Source organism: Anguilla rostrata, chromosome 1 (genome assembly GCF_018555375.3).
Source record: "Anguilla rostrata isolate EN2019 chromosome 1, ASM1855537v3, whole genome shotgun sequence".
Classification (NCBI taxonomy): Eukaryota; Metazoa; Chordata; class Actinopteri; order Anguilliformes; family Anguillidae; genus Anguilla; species Anguilla rostrata.
The window spans coordinates 80354692-80380685 of record NC_057933.1 but is presented as its reverse complement, the minus strand read 5'-3'; the positions used below and the strand labels follow the sequence as shown (position 1 = coordinate 80380685).

At 43.3% G+C, this 25994-nt stretch overlaps 2 protein-coding genes across 2 annotated transcripts in view; both read left to right on the top strand.

Annotated features, from left to right (window-relative positions):
• LOC135236986 (sialic acid-binding Ig-like lectin 10) overlaps positions 1 to 25994 on the top strand; it is a 91333-nt gene that overhangs the window by 11600 nt on the left and 53739 nt on the right. Inside the window, exon 12 of the mRNA XM_064303662.1 lies at positions 2411 to 3549. The gene's annotated coding sequence lies outside the window, so the exon portion shown is untranslated. The remainder of the gene's footprint in view (positions 1 to 2410; positions 3550 to 25994) is intronic.
• The window catches only part of LOC135237028 (uncharacterized), a 31053-nt gene continuing 8601 nt past the window's right edge, over positions 3543 to 25994 (top strand). The window contains exons 1-4 of the mRNA XM_064303755.1: positions 3543 to 4292; positions 4729 to 4851; positions 5377 to 5465; positions 5763 to 5820. Coding sequence (XP_064159825.1) covers positions 4806 to 4851; positions 5377 to 5465; positions 5763 to 5820 — 193 coding nt within the window. The 5' untranslated portion in view covers positions 3543 to 4292; positions 4729 to 4805. The remainder of the gene's footprint in view (positions 4293 to 4728; positions 4852 to 5376; positions 5466 to 5762; positions 5821 to 25994) is intronic.

Sequence of the window (25994 nt, the reverse complement as noted above, 5' to 3'; positions counted from 1 at the left end):
CTCCCGCCTCTCGCACCCTCTGATTTTAGGCACTGATTGGCCGGGGTTCCGCTAGGCAGCTGGTAAGGTAGGGGAAGTGCGTTCACGACGGCTAGGGCTGTGTGATGTGTGTGCTGCTGTCAGCGGTGACGCGGGGTCGTCCGATGCAGCAGAGGGGGAGCCGGCACCAGTGGAGCCTCCGGGGGAGACTCCGCAGGTGCCCGTGTTTCGCCCCATGAAGGATTTCCCACTCGAGCAGTCTCGTGATAACACCCTACGCTTTGCCTTTGACCGCGTGATGTCCATTGATGGTCAACAGGTGCGCCCTGATGCAACACTCACTCACCCGTATTTTGTAATAATTCGGGATATATACATGTACATATTATATATATTTTATACAGAGTGTGTCGTGACACTCAGACTAAGGAGGAAATCACCCAATTGCTGGTGCCTAAAAGCTCTCGGGAAATGGTTTTTCAGACGGCTCATTTTAACCCCATGGCTGGTCATTTAGGGTATGATAAAACACTGAACCGGATACTGGCCCGTTTCTATTGGCCGGGCATTTGGGCCGACGTGCGTCGGTGGTGTGCGTCGTGCCCTGAATGCCAACTAGTAAATTCCCCGGCTATACCAAAAGCGCCGTTGCGCCCCCTTCCGCTAATGGAGGTCCCTTTTGAGAGAGTGGGGATGGACCTCATCGGGCCGTTTGATCGGAGCACGCAGGGATACCGTTTCGTGTTAGTTCTGGTGGATTATGCGACAAGGTATCCCGAAGCAGTTCCTTTGCGCAGCATTTCGGCAAAAAGTGTTGCGCAGGCATTGTTTCAAATAATCTCCCGAGTCGGAATCCCGAAAGAGATTCTGACTGATCAGGGCACACAGTTTATGTCACACACACTACGCGAGCTGTACGGGTTATTAGGCATTCATTCTATTAGAACCAGCATGTACCATCCCCAAACGGATGGGCTGGTTGAGCGTTTTAATAGAACGTTGAAGTCTATGATCCGGAAGTTCGTTCATGAGGATAGCCGTAATTGGGATAAGTGGTTATCTCCTCTGGTGTTTGCAGTGCGGGAGGTCCCCCAGGCCTCCACGGGATTTTCTCCCTTTGAACTACTGTTCAGTAGGAAACCCCGGGGGATATTGGACCTAGTTAAAGAAAACTGGGAGGAGGGTCCGAGTCCTAGTAAAAATGAATCACACGGCGAGTGGGGGAGGTTGACTATGAGGTAGAGCGTACTGATAGAGAGGGGGCAAAACAGATTTATCACCTCAATCTCCTGAAAGCGTGGAAGGAGGTGGTGGCTGTCTCTCTGGTTACGGTGGATAAGGAGAGAGATGAGCTGGGGCCGGAGGTACCAAATTCACCCAATCAGATCTCAACCCTTTCAGATGACCATCTCTCACCGAATCAGAGAGCAGACCTTGCCTTGTTGCAAAAGCGTTTTGCTGATGTGTTTTCCCCCATACCAGGACGCACGCACCTCATACACCACCACATTGAGACTTCCCCGGGGGTGACGGTGCGGACCCGCCCCTATAGATTGCCGGAACACAAAAAGAAATTGGTTCAGGCAGAGATAAAGGCAATGCTAGAGCTGGGGGTAATAGAGGAATCCCACAGTCCCTGGAGTAGCCCCATTGTGCTGGTAGGTAAGCCTGATGGGTCTATTCGCTTCTGTGTGGATTATAGAAAGGTAAATGAAGTGTCACGGTTTGATGCTTATCCAATGCCTCGGGTCGACGAGCTCTTGGATCGGCTTGGCACGGCTCAATTTTTTTCGACGCTGGATTTAACCAAGGGTTACTGGCAGATTCCCTTATCTGCCAAATCTAAGGAAAAAACGGCTTTCTCCGCTCCGGATGGTTTGTACCAATTCAGGACACTTCCGTTTGGGTTATTCGGAGCCCCTGCCACTTTCTAGCGCCTAATGGATTGGGTATTGCGTCCGCATGCTGGTTATGCTGCTGCCTATCTGGATGATGTAATCATCCATAGCAGCAGTTGGGAGCAGCAGTTGCAGCATGTGGGGGCAGTGCTCGAATCCTTAAGGCAGGCAGGGCTCACGGCTAACCCAAAGAAGTGTGCTATTGGCCGAGCGGAGGTACGGTATTTGGGGTACCACTTGGGAAGTGGACAGGGGCGGCCTCTAGTGGACAAAACCGCGGCGATTGCAGCCTGTCCCCGACCCAAGTCAAAAAAAGAGGTAAGGAGGTTCTTGGGGCTGGCCGGCTATTACAGAAGGTTCATCCCGGCATTTTCGGAGCTAACCAGCCCCTAACCGACTTAACCCGAAAAGGTGCCTCAGATCCGGTCCAGTGGACGGAACCGTGCCAGCGGGTGTTTGAGAGGGTAAAAGAAGCTCTCTGTGGGGAGCCGCTCTTGTTCACGCCTAACTTCTCTCTCCCTTTTGTTTTGCAGACCGACGCGTCGGACAGAGGGCTGGGGGCTGTTTTGACCCAGCAGGTGGAGGGAGTCGACCGCCCCGTGCTGTACATCAGCCGAAAACTGTCACAACGGGAGGTGAAGTACAGCACGGTGGAGAAAGAGTGCCTCGCCATTCGGTGGGCGGTCGGAGCCCTCCGGTATTACCTTCTGGGTCGCCCTTTCACCCTCTGTTCGGACCATGCCCCCCTCCAATGGCTCCACCGCATGAAGGATACCAACGCCCGGATCACTCGGTGGTATCTGGCTTTGCAGCCTTTTAATTTCAAGGTGATCCATAGACCGGGTGTACGGATGGTCGTGGCGGACTTCCTCTCTCGCCCCCAGGAGGGGGGGGGAGGGGGGGGGTTGGTCATCGGCCGGATGGCTCCCCAGCCTAAGTCGGGCGGTGGGGGTATGTGGTGGGGTGGGCGTGGTTTGAGCGTCGGCTGCAGAGAGAGAGAGAGTGTGAGAGGAGCGGCTCTTGGATCCTTCGTCACAACTGTCAGCTGGAGGTAATCAGCGCCGATAATTGTTAATTGTTTAATTGCGCTGATTGCCTCTGATTGCTTTCAACAGTGAGCCTGGGGTTTTTAAAAGGAAGACCGGAAGCTGGAGCGAAGGTTGAGCTGATGACAAGGCTGCTACGGAACCGTCGGAACTTTGTGAAAAGTGTCTGTAAAAACGAAACCGAAAATAAAGGAGCACGGCAGTGCTAATTGTGGAAACGATTGTCTCCCGTGAGTGTGTGTTAAACAGGAGGGGTGGCACTCACTTGCCACAGTACAGTTTTCCGGTCTTTGACCTATGCACAAATGCTTCCAATTTTGGCAATGTTCCCCCACTTGGATTTTCATGGAGTTTTCATGAGCTGAATACAACAAAAATCATTTCTGTTTCAATTAGTCCTCGGTTGGGTGAAATTTTCTCACAGATTGCCTAGTCTATATTTAGTTTACACTAATGTTTTCCTGTTGATCATCTGAGTTTCCGGGTAGGAAAAGGAGAGTAACATGACAAATATCAACAAAAGACTCTTGGAATCTTACAACGTGTGAAGCTCCACGATTCCCATTCTTAGCAGAATCTTAAGATGTGTGCACCTCTAGGAGTAAAACCATTGACTTGGACAGATTGTTGTTAAATGTGAGTGAGTGTGTCAGACTTTAGTCGTCTAAAAGTCATCTAGTGTATGAGAGGCATAATCTACAAGTCTTTGGGCTGCGGGTGAAAAGCTGGAACACCCAGAGGAAGCCCACATGGACCCGAGGAGAACATGCAGGCTCCACACGGAAAGGCTTTGGCTGGGATTCGGCCTTGGGACCTTCATGATGAAGGGTTACTGTGCTACCCGCTGCCCCACCACGCCCGAGGTTCCATCTGGTCTGGAGTCAATGACGCTGTCCTCCTCCCAAAATTACGCACCGCAGACACTCAGACATTTTGATTCATGATGACTGGCTGTTGTAGATTAACTTGATTTTATTTTCCTTCATTCCAAATGCCCACTATCTTCAGGGAAGGTACTGGAACACAAGAGATTGATCTGGAAAAGAGGATCTGAAAGCAGCCCCAGTTCTTATCAGGGCAGACTGCAGCACCCAGGATCAGGAAGAATGGAGAGAACCAGGGGAGAGAGGAGAGAGCCAGCTGTTTCAGATCTGGAGCCATTTTCATCAAACCTTTTGGGAGACATGTACAAGAGGAGAGACCCGCCTGCTTTAAATCCAGGGTTGTTTTCATCAAAGGTTCAAGGTTTCTTTATTCGTATCCAGGGATAAATGTATTTTTCAGGCAGGAGATGCAGCATTCCACAGGTACAGAGGACATCAGAGCAACACAATACAGCAATACAACACAAAAGACATCACAAGACAAGGTAAGAAAATAGGTGTAAGTCGTTTAAAAAATAATACAAACACATTATTGGGAGAAACTTACCAGAGGATAAAGCCACCTGCATTTGGCATTTCATTTTCACATGAAACTTTGCACATACATTATGTACTTAAATAAAACATGGATCTGGACTACACAAGGAGAGATAATAACACCCAACCACAAAAAATATGAAAAAAGCTAACAAAAAAATCATTTGTTATTTAAAAAAGACATACATACAACACTACTGCTACAGGAAATCTAATGAAGGGAAGGAAAGATGAATTGTGATCTAATAAAATCTACAGAAATTTTCCAATTAAACAGTAAAAGTATAATTATTATGCCAGTCCTCACACATATATAAAAATGAGTTTTTTAAACGATACAGAGAAACTCTCATTTTACTCAGTATTATGTACCTAATGTTACAGTATATACGGCTCTTGTACTTTTCAAGAAGTAGGAAGTAAATCGGCTGGATTCACAGTTTCCGTAACGACGTAGAACGATGCCACATTTGGTCAGAGGAAGCGGACACGTGCTCACAAGTCTGGGTGAGTTGTGAGTTATTACAAAGTTATATGTGTAGTTATTGTTTCTTTTTTCACTTTAATAAGTGAGCTAGCAACAGCATCCACATCCTCTGTTGCAGTATTTTTTAAACTATGCATCAGGACCTGAAGTGGGTGGCAGAAGGGTTTGTGATGCATCTTGGTGTGAGTCAGGGGGCTATGCTAGCATGTGTGTTTGATGGGTCCCTCAAACTACCATGTATCCCTAATGTGGGTCCCAATATTAATTACGTATTTATAATTTGGGTCCCAATATTAAAGAGGTATTTTAATTTGGATCCAATATAAAAAGCTTAAGTTGGTATTTCATGTTCTGTATGTGGAAAGAATCGGAGGCCAACTCCATGAAGCAAATATGCTAATTGCTTTGTCTACTTTGGTTAGGCCTCTATTGTCTGTTTATGCCATTATTAATAAGATTCTTTCCATGGCAATTCATTTTTTAATGTATTTCCTTTTTCACTTTCATATGTGAGTGAACAACATTATCAACATCCTCTATTGCAGTGTATTTTAAACTACGCATCATAACTAAGAATAGCTGGCTTTTGAGGATGGTGCCGGAATCAGTCGGCAGTCTGCTAGGCTATTGTAGCGTAAGTTCATGTGATTCTTTACGATCATAGCTAAATGTTTTATTAGCAACTCCAAATAAAGAACCCAAACTTTTTTTGTGTGTCCAGTTTCAAGTATTTTGATTACACCAGGCTATGTATACATTGTGTGTGATAAGACAGCTTTTACATGTAATATAAATAAGAGCAAACATATTTTAAAAACTTAAACTTAATTGTAAGATGAACAAAACAAAATTAATCCCACAACATATGACTGTGCTGAGAGACAGCTTTGTGCTTTCACAAGACTAATTAAGTGTAAATTGTTTCTTGCAGAACAGGAAAATGCTGGTTTGGTGCTGGTTTCTCTTGCAATTTTTTTTTCATCTCATCGGTAATGTTTGCTTTTTATCTTTAAGCACAATTCAGAGTGACTGGAATTATATGGATACCACATATGCACATTTGTCTATTTCAGTCAGATGAAATATTCACTTAAATATTCAGTTAATTATAGGATTCAGACTAATAGAGAGTTGATGTTTGACTACACAAGATCAGGTGGCCCAGCAGTATGTCTCCCCCAAAGTAAAAATGAATCTTACGCCTATGCTATTGATTCTATTATTTCCATTTACACCATAAAATCTTATATAATTGTGTTATACAGTCACCTCTAAAATGGCAGGCACCCTTGATAATAAAAAGGAACAAGAAAGGCTGTGTAAAATAATACAGGTTGCATGTGAACTGCATTTTATGCACAAAAACATGGGAGACAAAATCTTTCATTGAAATAAAATAGCTGAGAAAACATCTTTGTAACAATAATGTGTGTGTATGTGTTTGTGTGTTCATTTTTTTGCTCTATTTCAGGAGCAACACCTGAGATCTGTAAAAAGCAATCGCTGTGTGATGCTCCTGAATGTTTCAAAATGAGGGGGTCACGAGAACCAGCTTGCACCTCCACCAATCAAACACATCTCTGCAGAATTGACAGAAGCTGCATTGAGTATAATTGTGATGCAGATTTAAGCTGCAAATGTAACGGACGTCCATTTGAACTGGCAGGTGAGATATCAATCTGATGCCAGCCATGCTTTCCCATTCTGTTGGGCTTAGAGGCTGTATCATTTCTGTTCTTTTTACTGGAACTCATCTGTTAAGGGATCCTGGTAATTAAAACATTTCTTAGTAGCAAATGTGCCTTTATTGTTCTTTCATTTTGGTTGGGATTCTATTAAAATTTGTCCTTAACTTTGTGGAACAATTTAAAGAAAGTTTATTTTTATTTATTTATTTGTTTGGCTAGTTCAGCAATCAAAAGAAACTTCCCAATATGAGTTTATGAAGAAAAGGTATACATTCTTGCATTTACTTGGCAGTCATTGGCCATTAAGAACAACTGCTGATTGAATCCCAGCCTTTGTTTTTTTTTCTTTTCTCTCACAATGACCAAAATTAGCTTCATACACAGCCCAGATTCCCCTCAGAAATGGCACATATTTACAATATTCTAAATATAATATCCTGTTTTTTTTCTTTTTTCCCAGACTTACCCAAATGCCTTGTAAAAGAAACGAGTAAGTGAAGATAATATACAATCACCAAAATGATACACAGATCCACTGCACACATCCACACAATAGCATAAAATAATATGCAACACTTTTGCTATTATACTAATTTAAGACAAAATGTTTCAACACTTCATTTCTGTTTTATGTATAAAATAAATTACCACAGAGTCATTTTCCTAATGCTGCATTTTTAACAAAAACTATTCTACAACTGGCACATTCCTTAGGCAACATATGAACAAAAGTTTAATTCATAACGTGGAACTGAAAAGATGAAACACCTAGACCCACCATGGCTTAACTTTTCATTTACTCTGTATATTCACTACTAGATGTACTCCAGTGAATGGTAGATATACACACTTCTCACATGCAATGCACCCCCCCCCCTCCCCCCCAACCCAAACCAAACACACACACACACACACACACACCGACTCCAGGAAGGAGTTCAGGGCCTCATTGTTCACTTGGGATTCCGGAATCCTCTGATTGGCCAAAGGTCTCCCAGCATCAGCTGCTCCAGTCGCTTAGGCTGTGTCCCACATGACTCACTTGTTCCCCTATGTAGTGGAAAATACGTAGTACACTAGATAGGGAGTGAGCGGCAGGACAGCACTATATAGGGAATAGGGAGTCATTTTGGACGCAGCCTTAGTGTTCCAGCGCAGTATCTCAGTGAGTGGACTGCATGAGGACGTGGATGCTGGTTTTTGCTTCTGACAGAGGAGCTTGCAGGGGTGAGGCAGGCCACTAAATTTTAATTAATCACACCAAACTTGGGTGAAAAATACAGAAAAAGAAAAATGTGATTTTCTCTTTACAGTAACAGATTGCAATAAATCATATGTATGTGTTTAGGTGACAGCCCTCTGTCTCCTGTTTAAAAATATGTGGATGTGTCATTGTTTGGTTCAATATTTCACAGGACAACCAACAACACCAGAAGTGGCAAAGGGGAACAACAGCCCCAGGATCAAATCATTTGGTGAACATTTGGATTTTTAATGCATTTGTTGCCTTGCAGCAAGAAGTGTCTCTGTACACATCTCATGACTAACTATTGTGTTTTCAGGTCTGCTGGTGCTCCTGGTGCTGCCTTTTGTTACACAGGTAAGTAAACTGAAAACTCAATTCTGTGTTGCAGTGGAACCAAATTGGCAAGTGTCAATGACAGAGCTTTTTTTAATTCTTTTTTTTAAACATTTATACAAAACATTGTGTCAAGTACAATAGTGTATGTAACAAGCAAAGAAAAGGGAAAAGTACAGTAAAAACAAAATTATTTAAAAATTAATTTAAAATGAAACAATACAGCGTGCATTTTTCTCACATTGCAGATTAAGTTTGGCAGACAGTGTTTGAAAAATAATGGCATTCCATACAATAGAAATATAGTGATTGTTACATCCTCTTGTTTTCTGGAGTCTCTACATGAATGTGTCTGGGTTCTGCAGGGGAACCTGATTTTGGATCTGATGACCTGGTTGCTGATTACACTCATCTGAGTTATCCTGGTCGCCGGGTGGATAAAGCTGGAAGACTGCAAACCTGAACTGCTTTTGACTCTCCCTATTGCTTCTTCAGCTGGCTTGCTTGTAGTTTTAGAATTTTAAGCTGCTTTGTTTTGCATTAGTGTATCTTTTTAGTCAATAAATAAATAGCATCAGCACCTGTTGCAATCCCATGTTTTTTTAAAAGCCTTAAAAAGCCATATGCCAATCTAAAAAAATTACATCCCATATCAAGAGATAAAGTCTATTTAAAAACACAAATCATTTAAAACTTTATGGGCATTCAGTCCAGCCGTAGTAGTATATCAGGTAAAGTTCTAGAAGGATCTAGAAGATTTACATAGTCTGCTGGACCCCTGCATGTTTTTAATCTTGGATCTTGAACAGTAGTTAGTTTTGAGACTAAAAAGTTCACCTGCACTGCCAGGGAGGTATGATTCTCACCCTTCTTCATCGCAACGTTGCTGAAGCTCTGCAGAGCTGGTGGGGGATTGCTGATGGACAGCAGGTTTCAGAGTCAGGACCTGGACCCTCACTTCTGAACTGTGCTTTGTGTCACTGTGCAGCTGAAAGGGAGGTTACACCTACCTTCACTGGGACACTGGTCATTTTTACTCCCACAGCAACAAAGTCAGCAAAAATACTGAGATTACTATCGCTGTAATGTCAATGAGCCACAGGCCTTGAGCTGAACATGTAGAAACGAATAAATAACAGATCAACAACATTCATTTTCCAACCCATTATCAGCATCACTGAACCGACACTCCTGTATAACTGCACGTGCAGTATATGAGTGAAGCTGCAGCAGGTCTTTAGTCCTGATTCTTACAGACATTCTCACCTGAGCTCTTTGCTGCTATGTGGTAGACGTCAGTTTGTTTCTCTCCAGTGTCGGGGTTGGTGTAGCACAGGTGGAGACTGCGTGACTTCCAGCCCGATGCTGGCTAAAGGACAGTGCTGATGCTGTACAGTTCATCCTCTCCCTGGGTGATGTTAGTCTGACTGCGCTCAGTCACAGTCAAATCATTCTCATTGGTCCAGACGGCGGACGGCTGGGGGAACCATCCAGAGGAGTTGAAGTGCAGACATTTTCCTTCCAGGGACATACTGCCTAATTTAGAAGGCTTTGCTGGTGAGGATTAAGAACCAGAGAAAAATACAAGTTACATCCAAGCTGTATAAAGCAACAATGTCAGATGACTGACAATGCAGTCCATTAATTTCTGGAATTAGTTAATTTAGTATTTGTCGATTAATTAATTCGTTTTTCATAACTGGGCAGCTGCACCACTGCTCTTGAACACTGTTTGAGATAATCACACTGTGCAATATACTGTCCTAAGCGGGGTACTATACATAATTTTAGTGAAATGATGAAACACCAGTGAATGGATCATGACCGTAAACATGACCATGTCTGTTGGTAGTAAAACAGCTGACCAGGATCATATGGAAAAGAATAAACATATTAACCCAGCAATGAATTGGACCGGTTGGTGTTGTTTGAAATGAGAGTAAACATATAGGCTGGGTGTGTCGTGTTTTTTCTGGTTAAACTTTCATTAGCATTTTGATGCTTGGTGGTGCAGTCAGACAATTTGAAATCACTCAATGATGTCTGGCTATTGTAGATTTATTTGTTTTTATTTTCCTTCATACACAATGCCCACTATCTTCAGTGAAGGTACTGGGACACAGGAGATTGATCTGGAAAAGAGGGTCTGGGATTCAGACCTGGGACCTTCATGAGGAAGGGTTACTGTGCTACCTGCTGCCCTGCATCAGTAACGTTTGATTACGCGGGAGGACAACACATACTTTGACAAGTACGCAAACATTACGATTCCCGATGAGTCCCACTAGTTTTAATTATTTTCATTATTATTTTGATTTAATTATTTTTAATTATGTTTCACTCTGTGAGTACAGCAACGTAGAAAAAGAGAGTAGGGCAGAGCAATGGTTGGTTTGTGTGTAATTATAGGCATAATATATTGGTATAGACATGTGTACTGGAAGCTAAAGAAAATATAAAATGTCCTGAGGAGTTTTAGCGACAACAGGAGCAAAAGAAATGCTGTGTAATGCTCAGCTTTGCCATGCTAAGAACCATCGGTGTTTGAGCTTTTCTCGCCACCATCTGAATTAAGGGACTTGAACACAACAAAAAACTTCATAGAAGGGGCACATTATTTTGTTGATAAAATTATGTTCTCAAATAAGAGTTTTTACACCAAAACTACCTGGCTGATGACTGCTATGTCCCCATCTGTTGGCCATGGTTGGGACTACATAAATGGCCACCATCTAAAAAACTACAATCCCCTGGAGTCTGTGTGCAGGTCAGCACAAATGAGCATAGACATGCATATTTAACTAGACTGGTTGGCACGCCTTAAGCTTGTGATGTCCCGGAAGTAAGCCCGTACTGCGCTTGTTGAGGGCAGAACATTGGAGCTCCCAATAAAGTGAATGGGGAATATTAGACTTTTGAAATCAAAATAATACATTCTCGATGGTATTCATATGGTACATTTCATATGGAAAGCAGATTGAAAAATATGCATTATGTAATAAAATACGCACATTTTAATAAATATTTTCCAAAGACTTCTGGACAAAAACAGCCATTGTTCCACAAACTGCAACACATAATGAAATTTATGATCACAAAAATGGACCGATGAGGTTTTCTTTGGTTGTTAAATCATCTTGGATGCATTTTTTTATGAAGAAGCTTTTTGAGTTAACTTTTTTCCAATCCTTTGACTAAATTAAAACTATACTTCTTTGAAACCCTGGTTTTGTGTACTTCTTCACAGCATTTACACTACCCATGCCTGACACCCTGACAACCAACCTCTCGCGCACGCACACACATACTGTACACACATTCATGAATACAGACACACACACACAGATGCACACACATACAAATACAAACGTATACACACACAAAAACTCACATTTTACATACACAAAATATTACATCAGAGATTCTGCACTATTTAGGAATGGTTGGGACACTGTATTTGTAACAGTTTTTTGTGCCATTCTGTGCCATAAAATGTGAAATGTGATAATACTCTGCACCAATAATAATCTGTCACCGGCACACAGACATCTCTCTCTAGCGATTATTGGTTCTCCACACTGGACTTTATCTATGAGAAGCAAACAGGCACCCTTGCGAGGAGCCATACTGTCATGTACGCTGTTCCTGTCAAATGGCTGAAGCGAAGTGTGAGTTTGGCTAGTATTTGGATGAGGGTCCTCTGGGGAAAACTAGAGGCTCATTTCCATTCCATTTCCATATTCTGTGCGTCCTTGCCTGACCCGGAACTTGATCATGGCCCGCCATGTTTAAGGACATTAGAGTCCCTTAAGTGCTCGTTGAAGGAGCCAGCAGCAGGAGCTAAGAAGCTCCCAAAGGATGCTTGAGCAAGGGAACATGGGTGCCTCCTTTGCGGAAGTTTCGGAAATGGGTGACGTATAAATGATTGACTTTTGGGTCCACCTCCCCTGTCTGCCACATCTGTAATTGAGGTGGCTTCAAACTGACACTTGTCTGAACAAGGACGATCCATTTGCCTATTGCAGGATTTCCCGATTCCTCTGTCCTCACATCCTTGCCTTGCATCTTTTCCTTGTGTCCTCCAATGGGTGGAGCAAAAGAACAAGGAAAGGATGTGAGGAAAGGATGCAAGGAGGTAAAAATATGCGATTGGAATGAGCCCTAAGTTGCTGCTGGAAGTGGTGTTGGTGGGCTAGTAGGGGGGTCATTCTCTTTAAACCCCAGGCAGTGATGGGGACACTGTGCTGTAGGAGACGCCGTCGTTCGGATAAGACGTTAAACCAAGGTCCAGACTCACTGTGGTCATTAAAGATCCCAAGACACTTATACCAAAGAGTAGGGGGTTCCCTGGTGTCCTGGCCACATTCTCAACCTGGCTTCTCCACCTGCCGCCTAATCAACCACAGTTTCGTTGGAAAAAATAAATAAAAATTGTTCTCCCTCTCTGTTCCCTTATCACTGTAAAAAAAGTGCTTTGACAAAAAATAACCAATAACTTTATTTGATCACACATACAAAATAACAAAATAGCTGCAAAACATAAGATAAAATCAAGACACGGCTGTGGTCGAGAGGTGAGGAGAAAAAGCCCCCTCCCTGAGAAGCTGATTACTCACAACATCAGGATACCTCGACGGCGAAGATAAATTTTTATTCCCCTCGCAAAGCACCCCCAGAAAGCTCCCGGACGAGCCCCCACTTGTCACAAACCGGGTCGCACGGCCGTGACAAAACAGGGAGACGCACACGACCAAACCAATTAACAAACAATTTATTGAAAGAAAAAGGAATAACATAAGAAAAGAACCTAAACAGTGGCGTGTGTAGAAACACAAGCCAAACGCCAACCAAAGACCAAAGGGTGTCTCAGGGAGGAGAGCACAACTGCAACAGAGCTCCAGGAGGATCTTTTAAAGAGCGCTGGCACAAGGGGCCCAGAGCCAGTGTTACTGATTACACTCTGCCACGCCCATCTCGAGGGCCCAGGTGTTGCCAGTGTTGCTGATTACACTCTGCCACGCCCATCTCCAGGGCCCAGAGCCAGTGTTGCTGATTACACTCTGCCACGCCCATCTCCAGAGCCGGCCAAGACAGCAAAGACAGCAGCCACACAAACCACGTAACAGGCAGACAGGGTGGATAGGGTCGTCACACCCCTCCCCCCATAAGACGGCGGTCCCACACAATCTCCGTCGTCACAACAAAAAACTAAAAATTAATAACCAGAGAGAAAAAAAAGCCGACACAAACTGAGTATTACAACTTACACCCCCCCCATACAAACCTGCCAATCCACAAGCCATCCCTACAGCAACCACTCAACTAGCTAATCCAAAACTGGAGCCCACGATAGTGCACCCACAACCACGCTGTCACGGCCTTTAATATGTCGGACGTCTAGATCATGAGACTGCAGGAACAGTGACCACCTAATCAGCCTGATCAGGATGTGCTTAAATTTGCATCTGCATGTAATTTGCATATCATTTTCATGTGACTTGTCATGTGCACCTGAACCTCTGCTTGAAACCCAGTCATTTGCGCTGGACATTGCGGCAGAGAAGACAGCCACCTGCATCAAATATGGAGGCATTTTGGAAGATCATCAAACATTTCAAGGTTTCTTTATTAGTGCCCAAGGATCATTTTTTATTCAGCACTCAAGAGTTTAAAATACAAACAGGCAAGTATCTTTTCAGCTGTTTTTACACAGATTGGCATTGCGCACACAAGTGAGGCAGTGGCCAAAAGCCGTTGCTGCTGCTGCTCCTGCTCCATTGCCTATTTAGTTTACACAGTACCGTCTACCTATTTTTCATCTCTGAGTTTTCGACAGGAAGTGGAGGGCTAACATGATAAATATCATAAAAAGAATCCTGTTGGAATCTTACAATGTGTGAAGCTGCATAATTCCCAGTCTGTGCACCTCTAGGAGTAAAAACCATTGACTTGGACAGATTGTCGTCAAATGTGAGTGAGTGTGCCAGACTTTAGTCGTCTAAAAGTCATCTAGTGTATGGGAGGCATAATCTACAAGTCTTTGGACTGCGGATGAAAGCTGGAACACCCAGAGGAAGCCCACATGGACCCGAGGAGAACATGCAGGCTCCACATGGAGAGGCTCCGGCTGGGATTCGGACCTGGGACCTTCATGATGAAGGGTTACTGTGCTACCCGCTGCCCCACCACGCCCGAGGTTCCATCTGGTCTGGAGTCAATGACGCTGTCCTCCTCCCAAAATTACACACCGCACAGGATGAGGCTGAACACATGCTGGAGTACAGGTCTGAAAATTAAACTTAACACTTTCACTTTTTGGCTCGCTCCAGATTTCTGAATCCCAGAAATTTGGTGTTCGTTTGAAACAAAGATCTAAGATTCACCGGAATGTGTGCTTCCGTTGCGATGTACAACGCATGCGCTCACAAGGGAAGCTTTGAGGTCAGGGGAAGCTTCGAGAACAGGGGAAGGTTTGAGAAACATGCATGGGAGTGTCAACGCATGCGCTCACCCACAATAAGTAGCACACTCGGCCATTTTACTTACGCTACACCTTAGCACCAGGTGAGTCTCGCAAATTTTTATTATTGTAAACATTTTACACTGTTTGACTTTCATGTGTGGCTAAGCAAAATGTATCACCATCCTATATTAGTGATTCTTTAGTGATAGAGAATGGAAATGAAATGCGGTGTAATGCTAACGCTCAGCTTTGCCATGCTAATAACCATCGTTACGTGTTTGAGCTTTTCTCGCTACCATCTGAATTAAGGGACTTGAACACAAAAACTTCATAGAAGGGGCACATTGTTGATAAAACAAAAACAAATTAATGTGCCCCTTCTATGAAGTTTTTTTTTGTGTTCAAGTCCCTTAATTCAGATGGTGGCGAGAGCTAAGCATCACACAGAATTTCTTTTGCTCCTGTTGTCGCTAAAACTCCTCAGGACATTTTATATTTTCTTTAGCTTCCAGTACACATGTCTATACCAATATATTATGCCTATAATTACACACAAACTGAAATCACAGTTAAAATAACAGGTATGTGTAGGTTTTTATGATTACAATGCTCTGCGCTTCTCTACATTGCTAATTTGGCTTTGTTGTTTATGGGTCACAAAGTTTAGTAAAATAAGGAAGCCATACATTTGGCTTCTACAAGACAATAAATGCAACAAAAATCTCTTATTTAATTTCTGTGTTAAATTTTTGGGCAATGACACATTATCTTTGCATTTTAAAGATGAAATTTAAGCATAGAACGAGCATATGACCAGGCTTACACTGTTAAAAAAAACAAAGTGAAATCACAAAAAATCAAACAGTATTTAATTACAGTCTCTTTGACTGAAGTATCATGAATAACACAAATGTCAAACTGCATTTAAATAATATTATGGCTGTAAAATATACATAATGACATTTTGGCAGAGAAGCAACTGCAACTCCCACTGCAGGAAACTTAAAGGATAGAGACCCTCAGACCACTAATGTCCCAAGTCTCAGTGAGGAGGTAGATTTTTCCCCTTTTTTGTAATTTGTACTTTTTTGTTAGTCAACGCTATACATTTCTCCCCTGTGATTGAGTGCATGAATGTCTTTTTTGTCCAAAGTGTATTTTGTGGTATCTAACTGAAATTCCCTTGTTTCAGATTTCATTATGACCCCACTGAAGATTCTTGCTGTTGCAGTTCCTCGAATTATTGATACATGTCGTATCATGTGGGCCATTCGAAATCAGAGGTAGGCAACTCCACTCAAGCAGGGCTGGTATCTATACACGTTTTCATTATCACCAGTTACACTAGCCAAATTAATTGACTTGTGATTGGGGTGATGTGGGGGGGGGGGGTGTAGTTGTGAATGATGTTATTGCAATCGATTGCATAAAAATATGGAGTAGTTTTCTTCACTGAACAAATTAAACACTGTGTTGAATCAATACACTCCTAATTAGGTTGTTAATTTGTTGATCAGGCACAGGGAGCCACAGCCCAGATTCCCCTCAGAAATGGCACATATTTCCAATATTCCAAATATGATATCCTGTTTTTTTTTTTTTTCCCAGACTTACCCAAATGCCTTGTGAAAGAAATGAGTAAGTGAAGATAATATACAATCACCAAAATGATACACAGATCCACTGCACACATCCACACAATAGCATACAATAATATGCAACACTTTTGCTATTATACTAATTTAAGACAAAATGTTTCAACACTTCATTTCTATTTTATGTATAAAATAAATTACAACTGGTACATTCCTTAGGCAACGTATGAACAAAAGTTTAATTCATAACGTGGAACTGAAAAGATGAAACACCTAGACCCATCATGGCTTAACTTTTCATTTACTCTGTATTCTCACTACTCTATGTATTCCAGTGAATGGTAGATATACGCACATCTCACATGCAATGCACCGCAATAAATCATAAGTATGTGTTTGGGTGACAGCCCCCTGTCTCCTGTTTAAAAATATGTGGACGTGTCATTGTTTGGTTCAATATTTCACAGGACAACCAACAACACCAGAAGTGCCAAAGAGGAACAACAGCCCCAGGATCAAATCATTTGATGAACATTTGGATTTTTAATGCATTTGTTGCCTTGCAGCAAGAAGTGTCTCTGTACACATCTCATGACTAACTATTGTGTTTTCAGGTCTGCTGGTGCTCCTGGTTCTGCTTTTCGTTACGCAGGTAAGTAAACTGAAAACTCAATTTTGTGTTGCAGTGGAACCAAATTGGCAAGTGTCAATGACAGAGCTTTTTTTAATTCTTTTTTTTAAACATTGTGTCAAGTACAAGAGTGTATGTGTGGTGGGGTGGGTGTGGTTTGAGCATTGGCTGCAGAGAGAGAGAGTGTGAGAGGAGCGGCTCTTGGATCCTTCGTCACAACTGTCAGCTGGAGGTAATCAGTACCAATAATTGTCAATTGTTTACTTGCGCTGATTGCCTCTGTTTGCTTTCAACAGTGAGCCTGGGGTTTTTAAAAGCCAGACCGGAAGCCGGAGAAGAAGACGAGCGCCGGTGAGAAGACGGCTAAAAAAACCCTGTATGTTTAATGATTGTCCGGAAAAAAGCCAAGGGCTTGAATAAAAGAGCACGGAAGTGCTAATAACGGAAACAGTGTCTCCCGTGAGTGTGTTTTGGACTAGGAGGGGCACTCATCTGCCACAGTGGTGGCCCGTGCGGGGGGTTCGGTAGGAAACCCCGGGAGATATTGGACCTAGTTAAAGCAAACTGGGAGGAGGGTCCGAGTCCTAGTAAAAATGAATTGCAATATGTGCTGGACCTGCGAGCAAAACTCCATACACTGGGTAAGTTGTCACGGGAGAAGAGGCGCAGGCACATCAGCAACAGCACTACGACAGAGGATCTAAACTACGTCAAATTTCACCGGGAGAATAAGTTCTTGTGTTACTCCTTACCTCTAGTTCTAAATTACTCGCCAAGTGGCAAGGGCCCTTTGCGGTCACACGGCGAGTGGGGGAGGTTGACTATGAGGTAGAGCATACTGATAGAGAGGGGGCAAAACAGATTTATCACCTCAATCTCCTGAAAGCGTGGAAGGAGGTGGTGGCTGTCTCTCTGGGTACGGTCGATAAGGAGAGAGATGAGCTGGGGCCGGAGGTACCAAATTCATCCAATCAGATCTCAACCCTTTCAGATGACCATCTCTCACCGAATCAGTGAGCAGACCTTGCCTTGTTGCAAAAGCGTTTTGCTGATGTGTTTTCCCCCATACCAGGACGCACGCACCTCATACACCACCACATTGTCACTTCCCCGGGGGTGACGGTGCGGACCCGCCCCTATAGGTTGCCGGAACACAAAAAGAAATCGGTTCAGGCAGAGATAAAGGCAATGCTAGAGCTGGGGGTAATAGAGGAATCCCACAGTCCCTGGAGTAGCCCCATTGTGCTGGTAGGTAAGCCTGATGGGTCTATTCGCTTCTGTTTGGATTATAGAAAAGTAAATGATGTGTCACGGTTTGATGCTTATCCAATGCCTCGGGTCGACGAGCTCTTGGATCGGCTTGGCACGGCTCGATTTTTTTCAACGCTGGATTTAACCAAGGGCTACTGGCAGATTCCCTTATCTGCCAAATCTAAGGAAAAAACGGCTTTCTCCGCTCCGGATTGTTTGTACCAATTCAGCACACTTCCGTTTGGGTTATTCGGGGCCCCTGCCACCTTCCAGCGCCTAATGGATCGGGTATTGCGTCCGCATGCTGGTTATGCTGCTGCCTATCTGGATGATGTAATCATCCATAGCAGCAGTTGGGAGCAGCATTTGCAGCATGTGGGGGCAGTGCTCGAATCCTTAAGGCAGGCAGGGCTCACGGCTAACCCAAAGAAGTGTGCTATTGGCCGAGCGGAGGTACGGTATTTGGGGTACCACTTAGGAAGTGGACAGGTGCAGCCTCTAGTGGACAAAACCGCTGCGATTGCAGCCTGTCCCCGACCCAAGTCAAAAAAAGAGGTAAGGAGGTTCTTGGGGCTGGTCGGCTATTACAGAAGATTCATCCCGGCATTTTCGGAGCTAACCAGCCCCCTAACTGACTTAACCCGAAAAGGTGCCTCAGATCCGGTCCAGTGGACTGAACCGTTCCAGCGGGCATTTGAGAGGGTAAAAGAAGCTCTCTGTGGGGAGCCGCTCTTGTTCACACCTAACTTCTCTCTCCCTTTTGTTTTGCAGACCGATGCATCGGACAGAGGGCTGGGGGCGGTTTTGACCCAGCAGGTGGAGGGAGTCGACCGCCCCGTGCTGTACATTAGCCGAAAACTGTCACAACGGGAGGCGAAGTACAGCACGGTGGAGAAAGAGTGCCTCGCCATTCGTTGGGCGGTTGGAGCCCTCCGTTATTACCTTCTGGGTCGCCCATTCACCCTCTGTTCGGACCATGCCCCCCTCCAATGGCTCCACCGCATGAAGGATACCAACGCCCGGATCACTCGGTGGTATCTGGCTTTGCAGCCTTTTAACTTCAAGGTGATCCATAGACCGGGTGCACGGATAGTCGTGGCGGACTTCCTCTCTCGCCCCCAGGAGGGGGGGGGGGTTGGTCATCAGCCGGATGGCTCCCCGGCCTAAGTCGGGCGGTGGGGGTATGTGGTGGGGTGGGTGTGGTTTGAGCGTCGGCTGCAGAGAGAGAGAGTGTGAGAGGAGCGGCTCTCGGATCCTTCGTCACAACTGTCAGCTGGAGGTAATCAGCACCGATAATTGTCAATTGTTTAATTGCGCTGATTGCCTCTGTTTGCTTTCAACAGTGAGCCTGGGGTTTTTAAAAGCGAGACCGGAAGCCGGAGAAGAAGACGAGCGCCGGTGAGAAGACGGCTAAAAAAACCCTGTATGTTTAATGATTGTCCGGAAAAAAGCCAAGGGCTTGAATAAAAGAGCACGGAAGTGCTAATAACGGAAACAGTGTCTCCCGTGAGTGTGTTTTGGACCAGGAGGGGTTGCACTCATCTGCCACAGTATGTAACAAGCAAAGAAAAGGGAAAAGTACAGTAAAAACTAAATAATTTAAAAATTTATTTAAAATGAGACAATACAGCATGCATTTTTCTCACATTGCAGACTAAGTTTGGCAGACAGTGTTTGAAAAATAATGGCATTCCATACAATAGAAATATAGTGATTGTTACATCCTCTTGTTTTCTGGAGTCTCTACATGAATGTGTCCGGGTTCTGCAGGTGAACCTGATTTTGGATCTGATGACCTGGTTGCTGATTACACTCATCTGAGTTAACCTGGTCGCCGGGTGGATAAAGCTGGAATTATTATGGTTCTGTGTTCCTGTCTGTGTTTCCCTTGTTGGACCGCCAGATGGCGGCACTTCTGTTTTGTGTCCTGCTTGTACCCTGTGTAATTGTATAATTGTCTTCAATTGTTCAATTATTGCTTCTTGGTTGTCTCGTTTTCCTTTCCCTCTCTGTGGCCTGATTGTTCATGGTGCCCTCCTGTGTCTTGGCAGTGTCTGTTCTATCTCATAAAAAACACGTTTTCAACGTACAAAAATGCCAAGTTACTCAAAAGTATTGATATCAAAATGACGCCAAGTTACGGTACTACAAACAATATACACTATCTTGCCTCACCGAAATGACATAAGATGTATTTCAAAGCAATGCTACCCAATATTTCCTCAGTTCTTTCAAGTCGCTTGGCCCTGTGTTTTGTAATCTTACCATTTTACAACGTCATGCAAACTTTGTGTGAGATGAAAGAGTCAAACATTTCGAATTGCCTCATGGAACACATTGAAATTAATGTACAAAACTGCTGCTGAGTAACTACAGGAAGCATACTTCTCCAGAAAACATGTTTATACTTGCTTCTTAACTGAATTTGAGTACATGTGCAAGTTATTGTATATTTGCTACGTACAATAAATACTGCATGTGAAATACATATTGTACGTACATACATAGAGAACTTCTTTATCCCCATGGGGACATTCCCCTCGCAGCATGTTACATTCACACTTACGAACACACGCTTATACCAAGAAACATACTATCATTCACGCAACAGAAAGGCTGGGCAGGGAAATACATACATACCAATACAAATTGGACATATACACGCCTATTCAATCAATCTTGACTGTGAGAGAGCCATCCACACATATGTTTGGCCTGTCCATGTAGTGCATGCTTATACACACAGGGCCAAGTGACTTGAAAGAACTGAGGAAATATTGGGTAGCATTGCTTTGAAATACATCTTATGTCATTTCGGTGAGGCAAGATAGTGTATATTGTTTGTAGTACCGTAACTTGGCGTCATTTTGATATCAATACTTTTGAGTAACTTGGCATTTTTGTACGTTGAAAACGTGTTTTTTATGAGATATCGTTTCTTTTTGCAAAGCGTTTTATTATGAGAGTGAGAAATGCGACCCTGTAAGAAACGGTTGTGGATTATGGCTATCGTTGTGTGAATTTGTACAGTCTGATGAGCGTGTACCGTTCAGCAGTTTCGGTTTGCTATATATGTAAAAACAGTGGCTGTGAGAAAGGATGCAGTGACGTAAGCGTGAACGCATTAGGGACGCAGATGAAATATGGCCAGTGTATGTACTCACGGATTTGACGTCCATCCAACGAGCCTTGACTGACAAAAGAATCAGCAAGCCCGTAGAATTATAACTCCCTAGGTCGCAACTTGTGTAGCCTTCTGTCCTGCTCCGTTGTCTGTTATTCCGTGGAGATGCACTTTTAGGTTATTGTAAGGTTTATCCTTCTGTCCTGCTCCGTTGTGTGTTATTTCGTGGAGGTGCACTTTTAGTGTTTGTAAGGTTTATAAGGCATTTTGAGACGCTTATCTGCAGGTAGGAATCCTCTTCGCTGTTTTGCTAAACTAGAACCGGAAAATATGATAGTGGAGAATAGGAGCAGACGCATATGTCCCAGCAGGCTTTGCATATGAGAAAAGAACAACAGTGTGAGAGAAATTAGGATGAAATGACGAAATTCCGTAGTTGAAACAATATGTTTTTAGCAGAATGGGCATGTAGGTGAAGGTTGACATGATCACGGAGTATAGTGCGAAGGAAATGGAATGACCATGAGCGAGCTTATATTCCTTATCAAACGGTATAACAGTCGCTATAATGCGTTAGCTATTGAAGTGGAGCGTTAAGTAGCGTGTGAAATGTATTTGCACTGCTGTGTTTTTTGCATGTTCAGTACTAGTAGTTATAATTATGAGTGAATCATGTTTTTAAATGTAATATTTTAATGGGGAGTTGCAGAACGGACAGACGTAGTAATTGTTTGTATGTGGCTAGATAGAGAACAGGGCGAGGTAACATGAATGTAGAAACGTGCCGTTTGCTGATAAGGTTTTGTACAGTAGCCAAGTGATGAAATGTAGTTAGTAGAAATGGCACAGCTGTGAACTGGTGTAACTGTTTAATAAAAGGAATACATTTGCTGTCATGAAATGCATACGGGTGCCCATGAGTGAGTTTTGGTAAAGCAAATATAAGCGTAAAAGAACGTTATTAGTGAGGGTAAAAGCAGGTTAAAGAAACGTGTCTCTAGCTGGGCTTGAACCTGAGATCCCGTGTTCCCAAGACTGTAGCCTTACCCACTAGGCCACAAGCAGATTAGCTAATTAATTTCGAAATCTTTCAGAGTAAGAAGGTATGGGTGTTTTGCCTGTGTATGCGAGTTTTTGATTGGGTGGTGAACTGGTGTAACTTTTAAAATAAAAGGAATACATTTGCCGTTATGAAATGCATATGGGTGGCCGTGAGCGAGTTTTGGTAAAGAAAATATAAAAGCGTAAGAGAACGTTAGTGTAAAAGAGGTAATTATCTGCCTGAGGGCGAGGCGGTATTCAATCATTCAACGGGAGGTTTACCAGTCTGTGACTTGGTCAGTGCAGCACCATGACATAGCTATGCAATGCGTGAAATATCATTAGCAAACCTGTCCGTGGTTTTAAAGAACACAGGCCATTAAGCACAGAAGAGCTCCCGTTGAATCAATATGGCTTTGCAATACTGTAGGCGGTTAATAAGTGAATGTGCAGACGGTACGGCATAATTCAGTGTATACGTTCGGTTAACGGCGGGTAGATATGGTGCAAAAGCAATAATTGAGAAGTAGTAGAAAATTATGAAAAGCAGGTTAAAGAAACGCATTTCTAGCTGGGCTTGAACCCCAGACTCTGTGTTCACAAGACTGTAACCTTACCCACTAGGCCACAGGAGGACTAGCTGTTTGTACTGGAAATGTTTCAGAGTAAAAAGGTATGGGTATTTTGCGTGTGTATGCGAGTTTTTTATTGGGTCGTGTAGGTTAAGATTTGGCGGGTGTCGGTGAAATGTCCAATGGGGAGACATGTTATTAGTGGGATAGGTGGCAGGAAAAATAAGAATGAGAAGAAGAAGAAGAAGAAGAAGGAGAAAACGCAAAATCCCCTTAGTTTGGGGCTTTATCGTGTGGACATATGAAGTTGTTTATGAATTCTGTCTGTTGAAATGGGGTCAGAATGTACAGAATTTAATGTTTTTAAGGGCTGAGTGTCTGTGGCTGTTGTGGTTATTTCTGTGGGGAACCCTGCAAAGTGCCAAACTCTCGGTGCTGTATAGGTATGGGGCATGCCCCCGCCAAGGCGTAACTTGGCGGGATGGCATACCTGCCATCCCAATTTAAGTTCCTTCTTCCTTGACTCAGGTGATGGATCCTTGGATGTGTTTGGTTGCGTGTCTCTGATCATGTACCTGCCCTGTGTGTTCCTGCCATGTTCTGTTTTCCATGTGTTTTTGGACTTTTGGTTTTCCTGTGTTCCCTGTGTTTCTGAAGTTTTCCTTTGGTTTGAAGAGTTGCCCTGCGAGGCCTTTTGTTCCCTTTTTAAGTAAAGTCTTTTGTTCTTACCTTTTTGGAGTTTGAGTTTTTCCCCCTCTGCATTTGGGTCCTAACACTCCCCACACCCTGACAGGAAGACTGCAAACCTGAACTGCTTTTGCTCTCCCTATTGCTTCTTTAGCTGGCTTGCTTGTAGTTTTAGAATTTTAAGCTGCTTTGTTTTGCATTAGTGTATCTTTTTAGTCAATAAATAAATAGCATCAGCACCTGTTGCAATCCCATGTTTTTTAAAAAGCCTTAAGCCATATGTAATCAAAAAAAATTACATCCCATATCAAGAGAAAGTCTATTGAAAAACACAAATAATTTAAAACTTGAATTTATTGGCATTCAGTCCAGCCGTAGTAGTATATCAGGTAAAGTTTTCCACAGTTTGGGGTGTGCAATGAAACTCAACCGGCCTTGAGGATCTAGAAGATTTACATAGTCTGCTGGACCCCTGCATGTTTTTAATCTTGGATCAAGGACAGTAGAGTTAGTTTTGAGACTAAAAGGTTCACCTGCACTGCCAGGGAGGTACGATTCTCACCCTTCTTCATCGCAAAGTTGCTGAAGCTCTGCAGAGCTGGTGGGGCATTGCTGATGGACAGCAGGTTTCAGAGTCAGGACCTGGACCCTCACTTCTGAACTGTGCTTTGTGTCACTGTGCAGCTGAAAGGGAGGTTACACCTGCCAAATACCTGTAATGTAATGTAATGAACCTTTACTGGGACACTGGTCATTTTTACTCCCACAGCAACAAAGTCAGCAAAAATCCTGAGATTACTATCGCTGTAATGTGAATGAGCCACAGGCCTTGAGCTGAACCTGTAGAAACAAATAAATAAAACAGATCAACATTCATTTTCCAACCCATTATCAGCATCACTGAACCGACACTCCTGTATAACTGCACGTGCAGTATATGAGCGAAGCTGCAGCAGGTCTTTAGTCCTGATTCTTACAGACATTCTCACCTGAGCTCTTTGCTGCTTTGTGGTAGACGTCAGTTTGTTTCTCTCCAGTGTCGGGTTGGTGTAGCACAGGTGGAGACTGCGTGACTTCCAGCCCGATGCTGGCTCAAGGACAGTGCTGATGCTGTACAGTTCATCCTCTCCCTGGGTGATGTTAGTCTGACTGCGCTCAGTCACAGTCGAATCATTCTCATTGGTCCAGACGGCGGACGGCTGGGGGAACCATCCAGAGGAGTTGAAGTGCAGACATTTTCCTTCCAGGGACATACTGCCTAATTTGGAAGGCTTTGCTGGTGAGGATTAAGAACCAGAGAAAAATACAAGTTACATCCAAGCTGTATAAAGCAACAATGTCAGATGACTGACAATGCAGTCCATTAATTTCTGGCATTAGTTCATTTAGTATTTGTCGATTAATTAATTTGTTTTTCATAACTGGGCAGCTGCACCACTGCTCTTGAACAGTGTTTGAGGTAATCATACTGCGCAATATACTGTCCTAAATGGGGTACTATACATTGTTTTAGTTGACAACTGAAATGATGAAACATCGGTGAATGGATCATGACCGTAAACATGACCGTGTCTGTTGGTAGTAAAACAGCTGACCAGGATCATATGGAAAAGAATAAACATATTAACCCAGCAATGAATTGGACCAGTTGGTGTTGTTTGAAATGAGAGTAAACATATAGGCTGGGTGTGTCGTGTTTTTTCTGGTTAAACTTTCATTAGCATTTTGATGCTTGGTGGTGCAGTCAGACTTTGACATCACTCAATGATGCCTGGCTATTGTAGATTGTTTGTTTTTTGTTTTTATTTTCCTTCATACACAATGCCCACTATCTTCAGTGAAGGTACTGGGACACAGGAGATTGATCTGGAAAAGAGGGTCTGGGATTCAGACCTGGGACCTTCATGAGGAAGGGTTACTGTGCTACCTGCTGCCCTGCATCAGTAACATTTGATTACGCGGGAGGACAACACATACGTTGAAAAGTACGCGAATATTACGATTCCCGCTGAGTCCCACTAGTTTTAATTATTTTCATTATTATTTTGATTTAATTATTTTTAATTATGTTTCACTCAGTGAGTACAGCAACGTAGAAAAAGAGAGTAGGGCAGAGCAATGGTTGGTTTGTATGTAGTTATAGGCATAATATATTGGTATAGACATGTGTACTGGAAGCTAAAGAAAATATAAAATGTCCTGAGGAGTTTTAGCGACAACAGGAGCAAAAGAAATGCTGTGTAATGCTATGCTTTGCCATGCTAAGAACCATCTGTTTGAGCTTTTCTTGCCACCATCTGAATTAAGGGACTTGAACACAACAAAAAACTTCATAGAAGGGGCACATTATTTTGTTGATAAAATTATGTTCTCAAATAAGAGTTTTTACACCAAAACTACCTGGCTGATGACTGCTATGTCCCCATCTGGTGGCCATGGTTGGGACTACATAAATGGCCACCATCTAAAAAACTACAATCCCCTGGAGTCTCTGTGCAGGTCAGCACACCTGAGCATAGACATGCATATTTA